The 20573-nt window shown below is 36.0% G+C and overlaps 1 protein-coding gene across 7 annotated transcripts; it reads left to right on the plus strand.

Moving 5' to 3' along the window:
- The first annotated feature begins 4300 nt into the window (after nucleotides 1-4300).
- On the plus strand, nucleotides 4301-19723 carry LOC105039338 (pumilio homolog 5). 7 transcript variants are annotated; one of them, XM_073245867.1, is made up of 12 exons: nucleotides 4301-4521; nucleotides 5328-5462; nucleotides 5689-6487; nucleotides 7449-8884; nucleotides 8989-9130; nucleotides 9274-9381; nucleotides 10740-10952; nucleotides 11067-11177; nucleotides 16242-16436; nucleotides 17856-18027; nucleotides 18884-18907; nucleotides 19032-19723. In XM_073245867.1, the coding sequence occupies exons 3-12, from the start codon at nucleotides 5843-5845 to the stop codon at nucleotides 19052-19054; spliced, it is 3069 nt and encodes a 1022-aa protein (XP_073101968.1). In that variant the 5' UTR covers nucleotides 4301-4521; nucleotides 5328-5462; nucleotides 5689-5842; the 3' UTR covers nucleotides 19055-19723. The 7 variants fall into 7 exon arrangements, 6 of the variants coding, with proteins under 6 accessions (XP_073101968.1, XP_019704082.1, XP_019704083.1 ...); XM_019848523.3 differs by lacking the exon at nucleotides 5328-5462; XM_019848524.3 differs by lacking the exon at nucleotides 5328-5462 and having other exon boundaries at nucleotides 5853-6487.
- Nucleotides 19724-20573: the final 850 nt, after the last annotated feature.

The raw sequence follows: 20573 nt of genomic DNA on the forward strand, positions 1-20573 counted from the left end.
ATTATTCTTTATTTAATTCATTTTTCTTTCTATCAAAAAAAATTAACTCGTTTCTCCTTTGAAAGCCGAACCAATCTTTTCTTATCTCATCTCTCAAACTTCAATATGTTGGATATGGATCCGACACTGATACAGATCTTGTGTTACTTCGATCATGATCAAGCCGAGCAACACCTTGGTACGATACCAACCTTTTTCACCTTGGCTTAAGGCGAGGCAAAACTGCTATCACAGGAGATTGGGAGATGCAAGTAATCCTGCAATCATTGGGTCACAGCTCACTATGACTAGATATAAAAAGGGCGGTGTGATTTTTTCAACCACAGCTACCACCCTCTACAAAAACAATTAGGTGCCTCTCTGTATAAATAGAGGGCAATGGCGCTCTTTCCTTTTCACTGTTCTTTGATGCCTAATTAATTTGAGTATTAGAAGATCTCCACTGAAAACTACTCTGACAAGAGACTTGTGTTGTAGGTCTAGTGTTCCCGTCTACCCAGCTCGGAGACGACCTCATTCCACCTCAGGTCCAATCTCAGTATCATCCCAGGCGCCAGCAACAACAGAAGACATAAACACTAGTATATCCATATCCATAAATATTTTATTTAACAAACACAAATACAAAGACAATGATTAGTCATATGCAAAAAATTATATTCATATTTCATATTTATTTTAAATAGATACAGATATGAATTGAATACTAAAAGTATGAGAAATTATTGCATAGACTAGGGCAAATCTCAGAGCATATGCATAGGGATAACGTGCAATTGAGAATTGATAAAATACATGGGATAGTGTGGCGTGTTATCTATAGTGGGAGTTGGCATGGTCCATTGAACTTAGTCCAAATAATAATTAGATCCAGAAATATAGATATAAATATGGATACAACTCGGATGATTAAATTTTATGGTCGTTGCTGCAAGAATTTGGTCCAAAGTGTAAGGTCGGTGATCAAACTCCTTTTGACTTAGGTGATCAGTCTCAATCCGAGGACTATGACTCATTGAAAACCTACAAAACAAGTTTATTTTTACTGGAGATTCTCCGATAAAGGATCCTTCGATATTTAAGCCAGCCGTAGCTTGAGAATAGTAAAGAAAAAAAAAAGCAAGAGTGGTGGATGATTCTCTCAGGAGTAGAACTTATTTGAGGGTCCCCTCCACCCCCCTTTATATATGGAGAAGCAATTGACCATTACCCTCCAAATTTGATAACTCTAACGGCGAATCAATACCCACATTTATTAGAAATCTTAATGGTGGGTTATGGACATTAGTTGCGTAATATTAACTCATGTACCTATGTTTTATGGAAGCTTCCCAAGACTTTAGGGTGGTGATCTTCCTTTTATAGCCATTTATTGGTCATAGGATCTTGTTTTCTATTATTGATAAGATCCTAACCTTGAGGTTGGTAAGCGTTTCAAGCTGAGGGTCAGATAAAGATCAATGATATAAAATCATTTCACCTCCATTTTCTGATCTTCTCTTTCCGATGTCTAAAGAACTACGGTTAAGTAATCGATGAATACTCGGTCATAATCCAAGGAGAGAAGGTCGGATAGAATGGCGATTAATCTCCACGACAATGATCATAGAATTAAAAATATTAAATGGTTATGTTGCGGGGGGGAAGAATTCCGCATGGGCTTATAATGTGAAAAAGTCCAGAATCCAGAATGTCCAAACTTGATGAACCTATCTGTTGAAGCCTTTACGGACTCACGGCCGATCTAATCAATGCTTCGTACTCTGAGCAAACGAAAGTCTGCCGACAATCACTCAGCAATCTCTATGCACAACCGTCGATATCTCTCCATCGGTTGACTCTTGCAGTTCAGACTGACAAATCGACGATGCATCCGAATGGCCAGTTCAATCCTATCAGAAGATGGATGCTGACCGATTATGTTAGGCTAACTAACCACTCTCTTTCAAGCAAGCCTCTGGCCCTTGACTTCCTTGCCGAAAGGTGGCACAAGATGACCAACTCTTAGGTCATGTTCGAGATTGCTATTGGTGGTAGAACTTTTTAAGTTTTTGAAAATAGAGTTTTTGAGAAGTAAAACTTTCGGAAGTATAGCTTTTACAAAAAAATATTTACTGTTTGCTAACCATATTGATAAAGTGCCATGAGGAAAGTAAAATAGCTTGCTGACATTAGTCAGAAAGTATTTTTAGAAAAAAATTTAAAATATAGCTTTTTTCAAATAGATCTTTTTAGCTTTCTAGCAAAGTCAAAATAGCTTCTCGATAATTTTAGCAAACATTACTGTATCATTTCAAAATACTTTCTGAGAGCCAGAAAGTACTTCCTGACACTCTAAAAATTTAGCCAAATAGGACTTTAGTCGTTGCCGACCAATCCCCATCTCGACGACATCCAGTTGATGACTCAATTCAAAATTCAATATCTGTCAGATGACAACTATCATGAAATTGATAAGGCAACCACAACTACTATATCTCGAAAATCTCGAGCGATAATTCTGCCACATCGCATAAATTGCATCTTGATCAAACGAGATCATGCCTACCAACTTACCAACTGAAGCTCCAGTCCTTCATCTATAAAGGAGACTCGAAGAAGATCCCAAAAAAGATATGTCATTATTCTACCTCTCACGCTCTTCTATTTGTTAAAAAAGAGTTCTAACTGGAGCATTGGAGGATTCTTGCCGGAGCAATCTCTGATCAGAACTTTTGTGCAGATCACGCTCTCGAGAGGTCCACTTTACCGTACACTCCAGCATCCTGGCACCATACAGATTCTTGCACCAATAGTTACTTTATCGTTCATTTTATATTAAATTATATTTTTTTTTATATGTATATATTTACTTTCCAAAACTACTATTTATATATACTCATCTTGTCTATAACTCTACATTAAATTTTTTATTGATAATGTTAAAAATAAATGGCATTTGGCACTATTTTTTTTTATACTAATACTTTGAAAATTTTAATTTTCTATCAAAATATTAATGTAAAAGTGCTATAAAGTTATTTTATATTTAAACGATGGTTTATTGATGGATGATTAGAAAGGTATTTGTGTAATTGTCATTTTGAGTTAAATTTACAATAAATTATATTTGTAAGGATATAAATATAAAAAATATTAAATTATTAAAAGAGGAAATTAGTGACCATCATTCTTAATTTCTTACATGATTAGTCTAAAGAACTCTTTTTAACTATATTTATAGTAAAAAGAGTAATAATTTAATAAGTTAAAAATTCATGCAGGATACGGGCATATCATTTTAGAACTCGTTTGGTTGATAAGAAGTGGAGGAAAAAGAAGCAATTCTTAGAAAGTAGAGAGGGGACTCTTTTTTTGTTAGAATTTTAAGAGGAGAAAAAATTAATTTTTTTTTTTTTATGAGAAGTCACTTCTTATATTTTATGAAAAATAAAAATTCAGGAGAGAAATAGATTTTGACACTTTTCATAAGATGAAAAATGATAGTATTTTTTTTTTCAAAATATTTTTTTAATATCCATAACTAAGATTTTATAAAATATCAATGGATAGTTAGGATGAAATATTAAATAGTGATGTAATATTATATTAATATTATCATAATATTTACATAAATATAATATTAATATTATAATATTTATTATATTTTAATATTATTTTAATATTTACACTAGTATAATATTTTTATTAATATTGATATAATATTTATATTAATATACTAATATTTATATTAATATAGTATAATATTAATATCTATATTAATAAATTTATTATATTAAAATATTAATATATATTCGTATTATATTAATACAATAAATTATAATAGCCTAATATTATATAATAATATAATATTTATATTAATATAAATATAAAATTAATATATATAAAAATTTTAGGATGAGGATATAATAAATATTTTATATAATTTTTTAAAAAATAAATATTTAAGTAGATATAAACTATTCTGTAATAAATTATTTTTTTATAGTCAATTAAATATGTTAAAATTTTATTTAAAAAATATTTTTTTATTTAAAAAAATATATATTTTTTTGATTAACGAAACGGCTCCTCGGTGTACCAAGTACGGCTCCCTTTTTGGTTCGTCAAGCTTAGAATTTTGCCAAGCATCAAGTCTCGGTCTGAAGCCATCACCGCCTTCCATCTAGGGTACCTCCCAATTTTTACGTCAGCCGTCGCCGGCTCGTTCTCGCTGTTCCGCAGGAGCAGTATAACGCGCACGGCGTGGAACGGAGTTTGCTTAAAGGGCAATTCGGTCATTCGGCCGCTCTGCCGCAGAAATTTCCAAAAGCCCGGCAATCGAGGGTTTAGAAGAAGCGACATTTGGGTTTCAGAGCAGAGCGAGTAAGAGAGGGGAGAGACCGAGCGAGAAGACTTCCTTCTCTTTCTTCCCGTTTTGTTTTTCCTCTTTGATCCGCGGGAGGAAACTGAACGAGACCACTGTTCTTGGATTCGTCGACGGTCCCCGAGTGCTAGGGTTTGTCCTCGCCAGAAAAGCAGGTGAGAATCCTCCCTTCCTCTTCCCATTCGATACTTGAATACGGTATTAGGGTTCGGAAACCCGCTCTTGTTCCCGGGCTCTTTGCGGCTTCTTTGTTCTCGTAGCGTTTGTTCGATTCATGAGGGTTTTGATTGGTCTTGAGGCATTCGAGATGGTTCTCTCTTTCTTGGGTTGTTGCTTTGAGCGATTGGGAGTTGGGGAAAAGGTTTACTCTGTGGTTTTGTTTTGTTTGAATTGGGAGTAAGTTTCTGATTTTGGGTGCATGGAAGGTTGGCGAGGGATCAGGATTGGGAGATTTCCTTCAAGTTGCGGAATTGGTGCTGTAAAAGTTTTAGCTCTATATATTTTTTTCTATGTTTTGGTGTATCAAAAGGAATTTTGAATACGAAATTTAGGTATATTGCAAGATCAGTGACTTATTGATTGGTTCCAGGTCTTGGATATGTCATAGATTAGATTTGATGAAAGTATTTCCGGCTTGGTATGCTTGTTTTTTTTTCCTCCTTGGTTCTGTAATTGGATCCTTTGCCACTCTTCTGTTATGTTTCCCTGTAGTAGTTACAAGTTGCATTCTTAAATGGAGAACATCTCGGTAGCCTAATATTATGGATGATTTTCTTTTTGTAGTGGTTCGTGTAGATTCCTTACTTCTCGATATATGAGGGGGCTTTTGCTCTCGATTTCACTATTTCACTAAATATAATGTTGCCTAGCTAAGGTCCCTCACTCACTAGATAACTTAGTGCTTAGTGAGTAAGCTCAAACTGGTAAGTGCCCTGCTAAAAAAATTGCCACGTCTGTGCAGATAAATCATGATCAATTATTATGCTGAGAGGTTGCTTCTCTGTTGGCACTGAACATAAGCACCTAAGTGCACTCTCTGGTTACCAAGATTCCACACTTGTTTCTCCTTTGATGGAACCAGTCAATTTTTCTATTGGTATAATGAGCTGCAGCAAGTTCTTTAACTTTCTCTTCTAAAGTCTAATATGTTAGTGGTTAATGTAATTCTTGACTAGTTTAAGTGGATTACTTTTTTTTCCCAATTCTCCTTGGCCCATAGTTGTCTTGCCTGGAATTTGTTCCCCTATATGTGAATCAAATTCTTGTGGATTTTTAATCGCACATCTGCTGGTCTGATGGTACCCGTGACATTGAAATTGCAGACTGTTACAAAATTTAACCAGACTTGACAGGGATTGTAATAACAGCAGCCACTGATGACATGATTGATCTGCTTTCAAGGAAAATTTGATTTTAAAAAAATTGATGTTACAAAGATTTAGAGGCTGTTTTAACAAAAATAGCTTCTGGATATAAATGGCAACAGAGAATCCTTTGAGATTATTAGGTGGCAGTGGAGCTGGAAACTGGCCCATGAGCAAGGATGCTGCAACATTTTCTTCTTCTACGAGTTGTGTAGCTGAAGAAGATTTTGGGTTACTTTTAAAAGGGAACAGCTATCCTGGAGACAGGAGCACTGCTGGCCCTAGCCGTAGTGGAAGTGCACCTCCCAGCATGGAAGGTTCTCGTGCAGCATGTGATATCCTGAAAGGCCTCCAAGCCTCTGGTTTTGATGCTAGCTTGGAAAATTTAGGCGCATCTGGAAGTTGTGTGTTGGAAGAGAAACTCCGTGCCCATCCAGCTTATGTAGCATATTATTGCTCCAATGTGAATTTAAACCCAAGGCTTCCTCCACCTCTTATCTCAAGGGAGAACCGGCATCTTGTGCACCATATTGGTGGGTTCGGGAATGGTTGGAGAATGCCTTCTTTTGATGACAGCAGCAGTGCATCTTTGTTTATCTCTCGACCTACCCTCTCCACTCATAAGGAGGAACCTGAGGATGATCGGTCACCCAGACTGGAAACTAATGTTTGGCAGGAAAAAAATGCCGATACTATCCCAGGACAATCTACTTCTCCTTTGCAAGGGCGCCACAAAAGCCTTGTAGATTTGATACAGGTAATGCACTTACTATGGTCAGTGAATTCCCTGGTACAATTCTTCCATAAATGTTTAACTTTCTTTTGTTCATGAAGACATAATATTTATGCCTTTGATGAAATATGGTACTTTGTGCTCTTTTCAGCATCAGATATCTGGTTTATGCTTTGGAATTTTGATAGAAAATGGAACACATTTTTGCCCAACAAAGGTTAAAATCAAAGCTTCATTCATTTTAGATGATTGTAGCTGAGATAAGATTAAATGGAACATGTTACACTATATTGAAACAAGAAATAATCAGAATTCTTTTAATGATTTGATAAATCGTTGGACCATTTTTTAAGCAAATAAAAAACATATAGAATTTTTATTATTATCCATAGTAATTGCATATGTGGTGCCTAATTAAGCTTGTCTAAATCGGTTATATGAATTTTTATGGTACAATTATATTTTACTTGATAAATATATTAAAATATTTGTAATAGCATATTAATTAATTCTAATGAAGGTAGATTAGAATGAATTTTGATTTAATATAGAAGTCACTATTGTTATATAGTTATACAACATCTTGATTATTATATCTCTTTGAGGATTCTTGCTGATTCCACTTTATTTTTATTCACAACCATGTATTCTATATGAAACTGCACACTTTATGTTCGGAATGACCTAACTATGGGTTGAAATGTACATAAACCTTCTTGTTTTGGTAGGTATTTTGTGAAAATGTTCCTTTTCTAGCTGGATTTTTTGAAACCATGTTTTAAAATTATGAACCAATCTTTGTCTGCTTACCATATACTCATTCATTGTGGTGATTGCCGTAATTGCCATGTGATGTACAGTATGGTCAGACGCTATATCGAAAAAGGTCATTCTATACTTGAAGATAGAGAATTTTTCATACACTGTTTGTAACTTATTTTTGATGCATTTTGTGTATTTGATGCTTTGTCATTTTATCTTTTAGGAGGATTTCCCCCGGACTCCATCTCCTGTATATAATAATCAGACTCGCTCCTTAAATCAGAGTATGGTGGAACAAGCAGCCGATTCAGATGGCTATGTCAACCTTGTGCATGATTCTTCTAAGTCAGAGTTGAAAACACCCACCATGGGGAGCTTTGCTTGTGCACCTCTTCCAGGTGTACATTCAGTTAACTCAATGTCCAATGGCGATCTTGCTGCAGTCTCAGTTCCATGCTCAACATCCTCTAGCAGAATGGTAACCCCCGCCTCAGGCCTAAGAGGAGACTCAAGCGATGAAGACACCAGTTTGAACACTGGTATTTTACCTAGTGATCTGGCGAGTTCAAATGTTGGCAGTATTGAAAATGACATTAAGAGTTTAAAGATATCCAATGATGGCCACAGAAATCAGCATGCAAGGCAACATCATCAACAAAATGGCTTGCATGCACGAGACTCATCTCAGGCACAGATTTCTTGGTCTCAAATAATGCCTCAAGGAGTGCACCATTCTCCTGTGGATCATTTTTCTCAAGGACAGTCAAAGTCATCCTCGGTTGAAGTACAACCACTACTGCAATCCACGGGCATCACGCCACCTTTATATGCTTCTGCAGCTGCTTATGGAGCTTCATATTACCCTAATTTGCAACCTTCTAGCATATATCCTCCCCAGTTTGGCATTAGTGGATATGCTTTGACTACCTCAGTCATGCCACCATTAATAACTGGCTATCCTCCTCATAGTGCTGTTCATATGCCTTATGACAATCCTGTGAGTCCGAGTTTTAATGCTAGAGCTTCTGGTGTCACCACTGGGGGAAATGCTATTCCTGGAATTGATTTACAGCATATATATAAGATGTATGGACAGTTTGGCATAGCAGTTCAGCCTACTTTTCCTGATCCTTTATATGTGCCATACTTTCAGCAAGCTTCTGTAGACACATATGCTGGTGCAGGTTCATATGATCCAATGGGATCCAGGGGAAATGCCAATGGAAGCACACCAGTTAATTATGATGTGCAGAAAGGGCCATCTCCTTTGTCATATTCACCTGATCAGAGGCTCCAGATTGCTAGTACCAGTGGGTTCAATGCTTTGACTGGTAGAAAAGGGGGAACTGTAAGTCCTAGTTACTATGGTAGCCCTCCAAATCTTGGGGTGCTAATGCAGTATCCTACCTCTCCATTAGCCAGTCCAGCATATCAAGGATCACCTGTGGCTGGGACAAGCTTTTCAGGGAGGAGAAATGATAATATTGGGTTGCCATTTAACTCTGGAAGAGCTGCTGGTGCTAGTTCTGGGTGGCAGGGACAAAGAGGGCGTGAGAAGGTTGATGATGCAAAATCATATTCTTTCCTGGAAGAGTTAAAGTCCAGCAAAACTCGTAGATATGAGTTATCTGATATTGCTGGACGGATCGTTGAATACAGGTAAGTTATAATTTCCAGATTCTTTTGGTTTTAGCCTCATCTTGATTGAATGGTTGGAGATGTTATAAACCAGCAAAATAATTGGTTATCTAATTTTGCATCAGTGCTGATCAGCATGGGAGTCGATTTATTCAGCAAAAGTTAGAAACCTGTAGTATTGAAGAGAAGGCATCAGTCTTTAGAGAGGTTCTTCCACATGCTTCGACATTGATAACTGATGTTTTTGGGAATTATGTTATCCAAAAGGTATAATGTTCTGATGTATATATTTTTTTATTTTAAATGATAATTTTATTGTAAAAAGATATGCAGTTTCATTTTTCTGGAATGCTTAAAGTTTTGTTTCTGAATACGATAAGGTCTGTGGGTCATTCTTTTTGTCTTTACAGTTTTTTGAGCATGGAAGTGCTGAACAGAGGAAAGAACTTGCAAACAACCTTGCTGGCCATGTCTTGCCATTGAGTCTTCAGATGTATGGCTGCCGTGTAATTCAAAAGGTACTGTATGCTTCATTCTGTCTTCTATCTGTTGTGCAAATCTAATCCTTTTATTTGGTTCACTGGAATTTGGATTGATTTTAGATGCCATGACCAAGTAACATTGGGGAAAGCTTGAAACCTTCATTTGAATGTTGACAGATTTGCAATTTGCATTAAGTTAGAGATTTACACTGCTAGAAAATAAGGTTTTCTAGAACTGAAAATGGTTTTACCAATTCATAGTTAAGTAGGTTTTCAAACTAATCAAATCCCCTGTTTTGTATTGCCATAAGAGTAGCTCTGCCTCTGTAATTTAGGAACTTCTGTGTAGATAAAGTGGTGAAAGTTCAAATGTCGGATTATTGAACTAAAAATTACTGAATAGTATGGAACAGGTAGGTTCTGATACAAGTAGCAAATGACTGCCTCTTCTTTGTACCCAAATGTGACTTGGATTCACGCTCTCATTTTTGTAGATGCTTAAATATCAAATTGAAGAGGAGTCACATTTGTAGGGGTGGCGGTGGTCGAGTCAGCTACATCCATACTTAAGCTTCGATAAGATGTTTGAATTGGACCTCATTTAGGTTTATGTGCCTGCATCATACTGTATTGTGGATTTCATGGTCATGCAAATGAGAGCAAAGAAGAAAAAGGTGGTGGAGGGAAAGAGCATGTTGGGCGGGGGCCGGGGGGGAGGGCTTAAAGCAGAATAATGAGTATGGGTGGAGAGGGAATGGTGCAATATCTTCTGTATATAAAGAGACATATGTCATACACATAATGTATTTGTGAACTGATCTATGACATTTTGGCGGTCTCATTCAGGAACACAAATGTGATGCTGTAGCTAATTAGGCTGGCTTTTGAGGCCCAAGATTATGGGTCATTTCAGCGGCTCTTTTGTCCTTATAGCCGTTGGCATTGCATCCAGAATATAATCTGAGATGAAGTTGTATGACATGACCATGGATGAGGCATTTGGAGGTGCCAAAACCGTTTGATGAGAAAAGGTTGTAGGCTTGTAGCCTGATGCTGGTGACTAGATTATCACTTCTGATTTAAAAGTTCCTACCATTTAGCATTTCAAAGGCTTGAGATTTGTAATTTAATGGACTATAGGGGTTACTGGCCGAGGGACATTTGGCTGCAAAGGGAAAATTAGTGCTTTATGTTGAAAAAAAAAAGGGCATTTGGTACTTGTGTTCTTTAAGCATAAAGGAATATTTGCAAACTTTTGTTAGTTTAACCGTTTGAGTTAGGAAGGTTCGATTAAATGCAATAAATTATGACAGTAGAGAAAATCATGGAACTGTAACATTATTCTTAAGTCATCCGTTTAATGCATTCTCTGATTCTAGTTTCTGCCCATTTAGGCCCTTGAGGTTATTGAACTTGATCAGAAAACACAGATTGTCAAAGAACTTGATGGACATGTTATGCGATGTGTACGTGATCAAAATGGTAACCATGTAATACAAAAGTGCATCGAGTGTGTACCAACAGAGAGAATTGGATTTATCATATCTGCTTTTCGTGGTCAAGTTGCAACACTTTCTATGCATCCATATGGTTGCCGAGTAATTCAGGTAAGAAAAATCTAGAGAATTCGGCACTTCCTACCTGCCCTTGTTGTCTTTTGTTCTCTATCTTGTTCTGTCTTTGATTCCCTGAGGCAGATATTTTCATGTTATATGATGTAGAGAGTGTTGGAGCACCGTACAGATGATTTGCAAAATCAGAGCATTGTGGATGAGATTTTGCTGTCAGCCTGCCAACTTGCCCAAGACCAGTACGGCAATTATGTTACCCAGGTGATGTTCATTTCACCATTCCCCACCATATGATCTATTTCTGCTGTTATGTTACATATAATCTTTCTTTGATCTTTCCATTCCTTATTCTTAAAAAAAAAAAAAAGAAGAAGAAATGCTTTTTAAATGTCTCTGAAGTTCAAATTTGAAATGCTTATCCTTTTTTTTTTTCAACTACAATTCTGGCATTACAGAATGGTCCTGCAATGTATGCTAAGTTTGTAAATTTAACAATTCTTGTAAAGAAGCATAACAGAGTGATGTTTAGCCAATTGAAGATTCCACTGAAAGTCCAATTTATCAATTTTACTGTTGTTCTATTACACAACCAAGTAATTTCTGAATATTTCTTATGCTAAAAAACCTAAATTACTTTTCCTCTCTCAATTCTGCCTTTGACATTTCTTTTTGAGGTTTCTAATGCTTTACTTTGACTTTGGGGTTTTGTTTCGAGGAATTGTGGTTGAAGCAAATAGAGTACATCAGTCCTATCTAAACAATACGAGTGCATAGGGTTTTGTTTCGGATACTGATTAGCTATGTTGAAATGTTGAACTATATTTATCTGTACCGTTATTTACAGTATCATAGCGGTTCAATTTGATTTATTACGAGCCATGTCTTGTTTCATAACATTTTGGTTATGGTATGACATGGTAACTGCCAATACTTCAAGCCTTTTGACTTGGTGGCTACCTTCTGAAGGGGGAAAAAGCTTTCTTTTTTCTCATTCATTGCTAAAGGCATGTATTCTTCGAGAGAGTAGAGAATCAAGAATGTAACATATCAGAGCAAAAAAAGAATGATAATGTAAGCTTTATAGCTTAACTGTCTATCAATGTTCACCTTTGTGAAGCCACTAAATATGGAGTTCTTGAAATAAAGATGATGCTCCGGCTTTAGTTTTGTCCTTTTAAGAGGACCTCAAATGCATTCTCTTCACATTAACCTCATAGTTGTGTCAAAATTTACTAATGAGCAGTCCTATTGCAGGAACACTTGGTAGTTTCACATTGCTGCCCAGGCACCTCCCTTAATGCTTTGCCTCATTTTTAGCATGGTTGATGAGATCAATTTATGAATTTAATATGAATATTCCCAAACATGATTTTTTTCATCGATGTACTATATTTTATTTGAGATGTTTAGGACTGCAAAAGGGTTGGGTTTGACTTGGAGCATGCCTGACCCTGACTTGAGCTGGTTTTATATCTAGATTTTGATCTTGTACTTAGATCCAATATATTGGTTGATTTGGTCACGTTGGATGGGTGGGTCCATGGAAAAGATTTGACCCGATGGGCCAATTAGGTCGGGTCAGGGTCAACTATGACTTGGATTCAACTAAAAATGTTCAGGTTCATGTTGGGGCTGAGTTGGTCAAGTCTGCAGTTTAGGTCAAACATTTAGCTATTATTTTGTAACTAAAATATAATAACTGATAATTAAATATAATCATTAAGAATTTTTAATGAAATTATAAAGTCAACTTAAACATGAATTTCTGTTCTTTTTTTAAAAAAATGATCCAAGAAAGTAGTTATTCTCAAGGTGCATGTTTACAAACTATGCTTTTAAAAATAAATATTTATGTACTTGAGAATGTTATAAATAAGAATGTTATGATTAAACTAGAAGTAGGGGAGAGGCGATGGGATAGTTGAGACGAAGAAAGATATGAGTTTAAATAAGGTCCATTTATGAATTGAAAAGTCATTGAGGGCCCGTTTGGTTGGGGTATGTTAGATTATGACCATCTAACAATTTCTGGGAATCATCTATCTGAAAAAATGATTGCAGAGGAAAATAACTTTTTCTATGTTTGGTTGGTGGAAAAATAACTTTGAAAAATGACACTGAAAAAAGATTATTACGTTTGGTTGGAGGTAAATCTATATAGGAATATGACCAAATTTATAAATATATCCTTGAACATAAAATAATTTTTTAATAATAAAATAGCATTGTCATGTCCAATTAATTTTTATATAATGACTCTAATCACAGTCCTTCACATAATGCCATCTCCATCTTTTTTTTTTTTTTTTTTTTGCCAAAGCTCTTTATTAAATGCATTTGGAAAGACATTAGAACAAATTTAATGATTACATATGCACCTTTATTGGAGATATTTTTGTCAAGTATGGATTACCACCACTCAAAAATTTATCAAATACCAACCTTTCCATGGTATTTGTTTTACCTTCTCTCTCCGAAAAATAAACATGGGGTTCATCAAATTTTTTACTACCTCTCTCTTCTACTTTTCAGGTAATCTGACATGGGATTCATTTTCCCATGCCAGATTAGCTCCAACCATACGGACCTTTAGGATAAAGAAAAAGGGTTTTATATAATTCAGTTTTAGGTTGGGTTGGATTTGGTTGGGTCGTGTTGACCCAATCTTGACATAGATATTATATGGTCAGATTGAGTCAAGTCAAAAATTATAATATCTAGATCTAACCCTATTTCTCAGTCCAGTCCAATTTTAGACCTTGACCCATCCGTGTCCAAAAATGGAGGGGATTGAGTCTAATCGGGATGGTATTGGTCAGGTCATGAGTCATTCCTTGTATTTGTTACTTTTTTTTTTAATTCCTTATTTGTAGGTTCTCTCGACTCATGGGTACTTGTCGAGGCTGTCCGCCTAGTGTCATGGCACTCAGCTGGCCCCAACGATTCATTACTATCAATAGTCTTTCAATTCATATATATCCATCTTATAAGCAATCCCTGTGTATCCTTATTTCTCTTTTATATTATTAATATTCATATTTTGTTACTTTCTGTGAATTACTGTGGTCTACTATCATCTAAAATCAAGGTTCATCATCATACTATCAGATCCCATACTGATAGCATTTTATTAGTGTCAGTATGCGATTTAGTACGATACAAGATGATGTACCGAGTATCAATATGGTACGAGACCGCTATGTTACGGTATGGGGTGTACTGGATGGTTCGGTCTAGTATGGCATTCCAAGCCCAAAATCTTGTTTCTCAAAATGCTCTTGATGCCAACCATGACTATTGTGCATAAATGTTGAGGTTGAAATAAGATCATAAAATGATATTTAAGAGGTCAATGTTACCAAAACACAGCAGTTGTTCACAATCACTTTTATTTGGATTTTTTATTTTCAAAATAAAATCATAGAAACCATGTTAAAAAATGTTTGATGCTATTATTTTTTATATTTTATTTTCAAAATTACTGTTATTATTTCTCGAAAAATAAAAGTAGGAAATCCTTATTTTCAAGTTACTTTCATTGTTTCAAGAAAAATGGAAGTAAGAAATCCTTACAATACTTATAAAAACAAGAAACTCATATTTTTACCACCACCACTTTTACAGCCATTGCCATCACATCTACCACCATCATAGTTATCGCCCTTATTGTTATCACCACCATCAACCCGACATTGCCGCTGTCTGCCTGCACCATATTACTGCTGCTGTTATGGTTGCTTCTGGAATATCGCTATGGTACCCCATCCATTATCATTGTTGCTGCCGCAACATTATCATTGCCATCATTTTCAACTCCACTACATAGCTGACACTTTCATCACCATCATCAAAAACCATCTCCATCATATCATGTTGTTATCATCGTCACCCCCACCACATTGCCAATGGCCTTGCCATCAATGTTGCTGCGACTACCATTGTCGTTACTCATGTTGTCTCCATCACATAGCCAGCACTCTTGCCACCACCAACATCATCTTCACCACACCACCACCGCCATCACTATCGGCTTAGCCACATTGCTAGTGCCCTTGTTATCAATGCCGTTGCTACTGCCCTTGCCACTACCTCTGCCATTCCCTAAACATACCCCACAAAAAAACACACACAGGCACCAACCAACAATGCCGGCACTACCTTCATTGCTACTACCATCACATCTGCCATTATTGCCATGTTTATATTATATTTATATTTTTTATAATTTTGAAAATATGGAAATATAATATATATTTTTTGTTTTTGCAAATAGTAAGATGAAAATGATGTCAAATATCATCTTAATTTATTGCATAATATTCTATGTTTTCATACATTCTTGTCTGTGATTTTATGCTTTCACAGATTTTGGAAAAGGTGCGAGTTTATTAGCCAAAAAAACAGCCAGAAAAGCATTCCTAACAAGTTATGCACTTGTTGGATTTCAAAATGGATGTTCAGGTGGAGAGAAATTTCTTGAATTCAATGCATCATACTGCTATTTGATGCCCTTGAAACTCTATGGAGTTGACAAGGATTCATATGGGAAGCTAGACATTTTTTTTGTTGTCTATCTTACAAGTCGTCTCTGCAGCAGCAAAACACCCCCCACCCCCCCTTTCCCTTCCCTTTTTTTCTCTTTGTCCCTTGTATTTCTTTGCTTCTCCAGTTTTCCTTCTCTCAATTCCCCACTTCCTGTGTTTATTTTAGCTTTTAAATGCTAAAGTGCATCATATTGGTGCTATATTAGTCTTAAGTACGTTTGCCTAAAATTGATTATCAGTTTTATATTTCAATAGTAGGTTGGGAGACCTCATGCTTTACGAGCCTATTTGAACAGCCAGCCAGCGTATCCATTTGATATATCCCACGAGCAGGAAGGCGTGGAGAAATGAGGAAGCAGGATGATTTTGAACACAAGTGCAATCCCAAGATTATATGCATACCATGTTTCATCTTTTTAGGTGGCTGCCAGTTTCCTGAAAGACTGAATCTGAGATTCAGGGAGCAACAACTTCCACCAATTTCTGTTACATCTCTTTTCCTTCTGTACGTTGCAACTCCCATTAGTGTTGAAAATAGGGAGATTGGAAATTCAAATATAGCCTCTCATTGTTGCATTTGAGCAGTGTTGGGTTGTCTTATATGAGAATTATGACAAAATTCTTATGCATCTTATTGTTAGGGATAAGTGTTGTTGATATGGCTCAGGATCTGCGTTTGATATTCTTACACCTGCTTAATTTGTTTTTTATTTGTAGTTGAATTATAAAAAATATTATTTATTCAGCACAGCCAAGTCTAACATAAGTACATTATTTACAGCATGTTTTAGAGAGAGGAAAGCCGCATGAAAAGAGCCAAATTATCAGCAAACTGGATGGACAAGTTGTACAGATGAGCCAGCATAAATTCGCGTCCAATGTTATTGAGAAGTGTTTTGTGCATGGTAATACTGCAGAACGGGAGCACTTGCTTGAGGAAATAGTTGGACAGACTGATGAAAATGACAACTTATTGGTATGCTTCTACACTTACTAAATATGCTAGATAAGAAACCTGAGCAACCTATCTTATGCTCTCTCTCCTAGGCTGTCCATAATTTATGATCATCAACGTCTGCAATTTTGCAACTATGCATTTAATGCATATTAGCTGGCCGGCCTTTAAGGTTGCTCTCGTGTGACCTGGGTGTAATGGGTTTGAAACATGGAAACTGTCTCTCTGTTGCGGGGGTAAGGCTGCATGCGTCTGTGACCCTCTCAGGACCTTGCAGTGGTGGGAGCCTTGTGCTTTGGGACACCTCTTACATATTTAATGCTTGCTAGAACAAATCCATCTGGAGAATTTAAAAATATGTTGCTTTTTTAGTCTTGTGGCATGTGTTATTAGATGCTTTGTATTGCATGGACATTAAATACTTTGTATTTCATGGTCAAGGGGACAATGAAGAATGATATGGTTGTCACTTCTTATCCCTCCAAAATTGAGGATAACATTATTTTTGCTCCCAAGAATGTCTCTCATTCTTAATAGTCCAAGCTAGCATATTGAAGAGGCTATATTAAGTTTGTGTCAGAATATGCTCGCATAATTTTTTCACTTAGCAATTATGCTAAGTATTCATACACTATTACACCTGGATGTGGGCTGTAATTACTGTGCACATAATGTATTCTTTGTATTTGTGGTATGTTATCCACCATGGTGACCAAAGATTAAATGATCCAACTTTTTGGCCTACCAGTTATGAGAGGCAGATTGCTGATGTTATTTAATCGTTGCATCATGGGACACACTTATTAGATGCATTCTGTGGCCTAGCGACAGATGCAGCACAATGTATGACCATCAATGCTTCATGCATAGATAATTTCTTCATTGCACAAACATCTTCATTTGATATTTATGAAATGTATGATGCTTCTACCCACTGCATCCTGAATCCAAGGTGTAAATGAAAAGGTTGTGGTTCCTTTACAAAAAAAAAAAAAGGTTATGGTTCAATTAAATAGGAATGTAATAATAATTTACCACGCAATTTAAAGAATCATCAAAATAGCTACAGCTTTCTTTCCTCCATTTGGAGGATGAATTCATTGGACTGCTCATTCTCTCTGTCTCTCTCCTTTTTCAATATTAAGAAAGTTCTTGATCATTTGTTTGCTTCAAGAGATTAGGAAATGAATTGACATTTTCTAGCATCCCACTATAATGCTTCCACAAGTTGTACTCAGTTCGGGTCGCCTTGCTGCACACTTCTCCATTAAAATTTTTTGTAGTTGTACATAGGAAAAACACTGCTGTGCCGTTCAGAAGTTCCAGTTGGCCTAGGATAATAAGTGCATTTATGGAACTGTTCTCATGTTTCATATTACACGGATTCTTCACCTTCCCTAATGGTTTAGAAGTTTTTATATTGTGACATTTATCTTGTAGATAATGATGAAGGATCAATTTGCAAACTATGTGGTTCAGAAGATCCTTGAGACCTGTTCTGACAAACAGCGTGAAGTTTTGCTTAATCGTGTAAAGGTTCATCTGCAAGCCCTGAAGAAATACACTTACGGGAAGCATATTGTTGCTCGTGTCGAACAGCTGTGTGGTGAAGGTGTGTACTGTTTTCTTCATGCTAGATTCAGTTGATATTTTTAGACTGAAATTTACTGTGAAAAAAGAATTGTTTCTCTCATTAGCAAAACTTCAATCTTCCTACCATAATGTTGGTTTGAACGTCAGGGTAAACTTATTGATTGTTAATGTTTCCATTAGTATTTTCTGGCATACTTCTGCAGTTATAACCAGCCATGGCATAAATCAGAGTCCATGCTTTATTTATAGTCACCATCCAAAGGATACAGCAACCAGTATCTTTGTCATGATTAAAGCAAAGCAAGTATAGTCGAGTGATGATATCTTACAAGCTGTAGCTACTTGCCCTGAGAATGAGAGGAAACTTTTCTTTTATAAAAGAGAAGTTTCTTGATTGCCCATAAATCAGTTGCTTTTTGGCTTCATTGACTATGAGAACTGGTGATTGAGAGTCAAGTATATAGCCCAATAGAACACAAAAATAAATATATATTAGATATATGAAAAATCTAAATGTTCGTTTACCGATTAAACTTTTCCATTACAAGTTATTGAATTCTGCAAAAAAAAAAAAAAAAATTTGAGTTAACGGTAGTCATTCAGGACCCAGTGCTGTCATTCAAAATTATAAAATCCCTTATCTTGCATTTAACCGAATTTAGCTGGAGTTATACTTTGATTGACATGTAGGCTTGCGGACCATCATCTCAACTGCTTACGAACCATAGCCAATTATTCAATAATTTCATGATCTGTATTGTAGATATGTGAATGGAATCTGAAAATGTGATATTTAACTATCAACAAACTGGTCTTTTTTTTTTGTAATAGGCATTTTGGTCTTTAATTGTTTTCATTTTTTCATGTAAATGCAGGATTCTGTACTTCCATAAACATGGGTAGTCCCTTATTTTCTCAGCACCTTTTTCTTTAGGGGCAATGACCAAGTTATTTTATTAGATGAGATTTGCTGGTTGTGAGTAGCTTTTTACTAATCTCATGTTCATTCTTGCTCCCATGCAGAAGCAGGCGCGTCTGTATCATGAAATTTCAGTACGGTACACACCAACGTCCGTCAGTACATGGTATTTGGTGGAGCCCCACATAAATGCTCTCAGCTTATTCTCATACAGGAAAAGTAACCAAATCCTGGATATTCTCCCCTTCCAAATTTTCTTGGGAGCAGTTTTCAACCGCCTTCAGATTTTTCAGGTCAGGGCTTGTAGTGTAGGTAGTTTGACACTGTAAAGTTAGTAGATCCTGTTCTACATGTGTTATATGACTTATTTAAGGTGGTATGATATATACATACATACATACATTATATATATATATATATATATATATATGTACACACACACACACATACATATATTTATGCTATCTAGATTAGACCCCTGTGTGGAGAGTGTCGACCATCGGTACTCCCTTGATTATGTAGCAACTGAATATTGATTCTTATCTCTGGATGTGCTTAACCATGGATGTATGTTAGGATATAATTTCCCAATAAATTGCATATTGGGAGTTGTTGGTGTGTTATGTCAGTAGCTGCAGCTGTGTTTGATTCTTGGGGAGAAACCACATATCAGAACAAGATACCGCTCCAAGAAAACTTCCTGTTGATCTCTGGCACTGTAGTCTGTATTTGAATGTTATCATGCAACGACAACAAAATTGTGGATATAATATACAAGAAACATGTCTTGAGGTTTTGTTATGGATTCCGAACCTGGGCATCGGTGCCTTGGAATTGGGTTCTTTAAGAATCCTGGTGATCCAGGAATCATGCGTCTTTGACATCCGTGTTCCGAAGGCCCTGTTTGGATGCTGGGGCTTCTTTTCCGCCCGACAAGAACTTGCTGGATGTGAGAGTTTGAAAAATTGATGGTGCCCAGAAGAACTTTATCAGCTGATAAGCTCTCCCGGCATCCAAACAGGGCGGAACGTCTGTGTGCTAATTTGGTATTTCCAATTATGCTTGACCCCATGGGGGATGTCAAAATGTTGCAGTAGCTACTTGGGGCCTGCCTAGTGGTTTTGGGCTTGAATTTTTGGACTGTATCCAGGGATGAAAATGGATCGATAATTTTCATCTGTTGGAATCCAACTGGATATGGATGTGTTTGTTCGATTAATATTCGTACTTGTACCTAGGTCCGAAAAAAAAAAAAAAGGATATGGATATTATATTATATTTAATTATATTTAGAATTTCATTTAATTTTATATAGCAGTCAAATTTTTTAAGAATTTATAATCATGTTAATATATTATTTGTGGTTATAAAATTTAATTATCAAATTTATATCTATATTTGTATATTTTTTAATATTTAATTAATATTTATATTTATTTAAAATAAATATGAACGTATCTGTATTCGTCAAACAGAATATGGATCTGGATGGATTGATGTCTGATTCATATCCAATGTTGTTGTAGCCCCAACTGTTTCTCATGTTTTAAATTCAATTCTTGGTTGGTGCTCCTGAAAATTTTGACGTGGATGATACCATGTCAAGGTACCATGTAGATCGTGTGGTTGAATCTCTACATGGTCAT

The sequence above is a fragment of the Elaeis guineensis genome, chromosome 1, assembly GCF_000442705.2.
Source record: "Elaeis guineensis isolate ETL-2024a chromosome 1, EG11, whole genome shotgun sequence".
Classification (NCBI taxonomy): Eukaryota; Viridiplantae; Streptophyta; class Magnoliopsida; order Arecales; family Arecaceae; genus Elaeis; species Elaeis guineensis.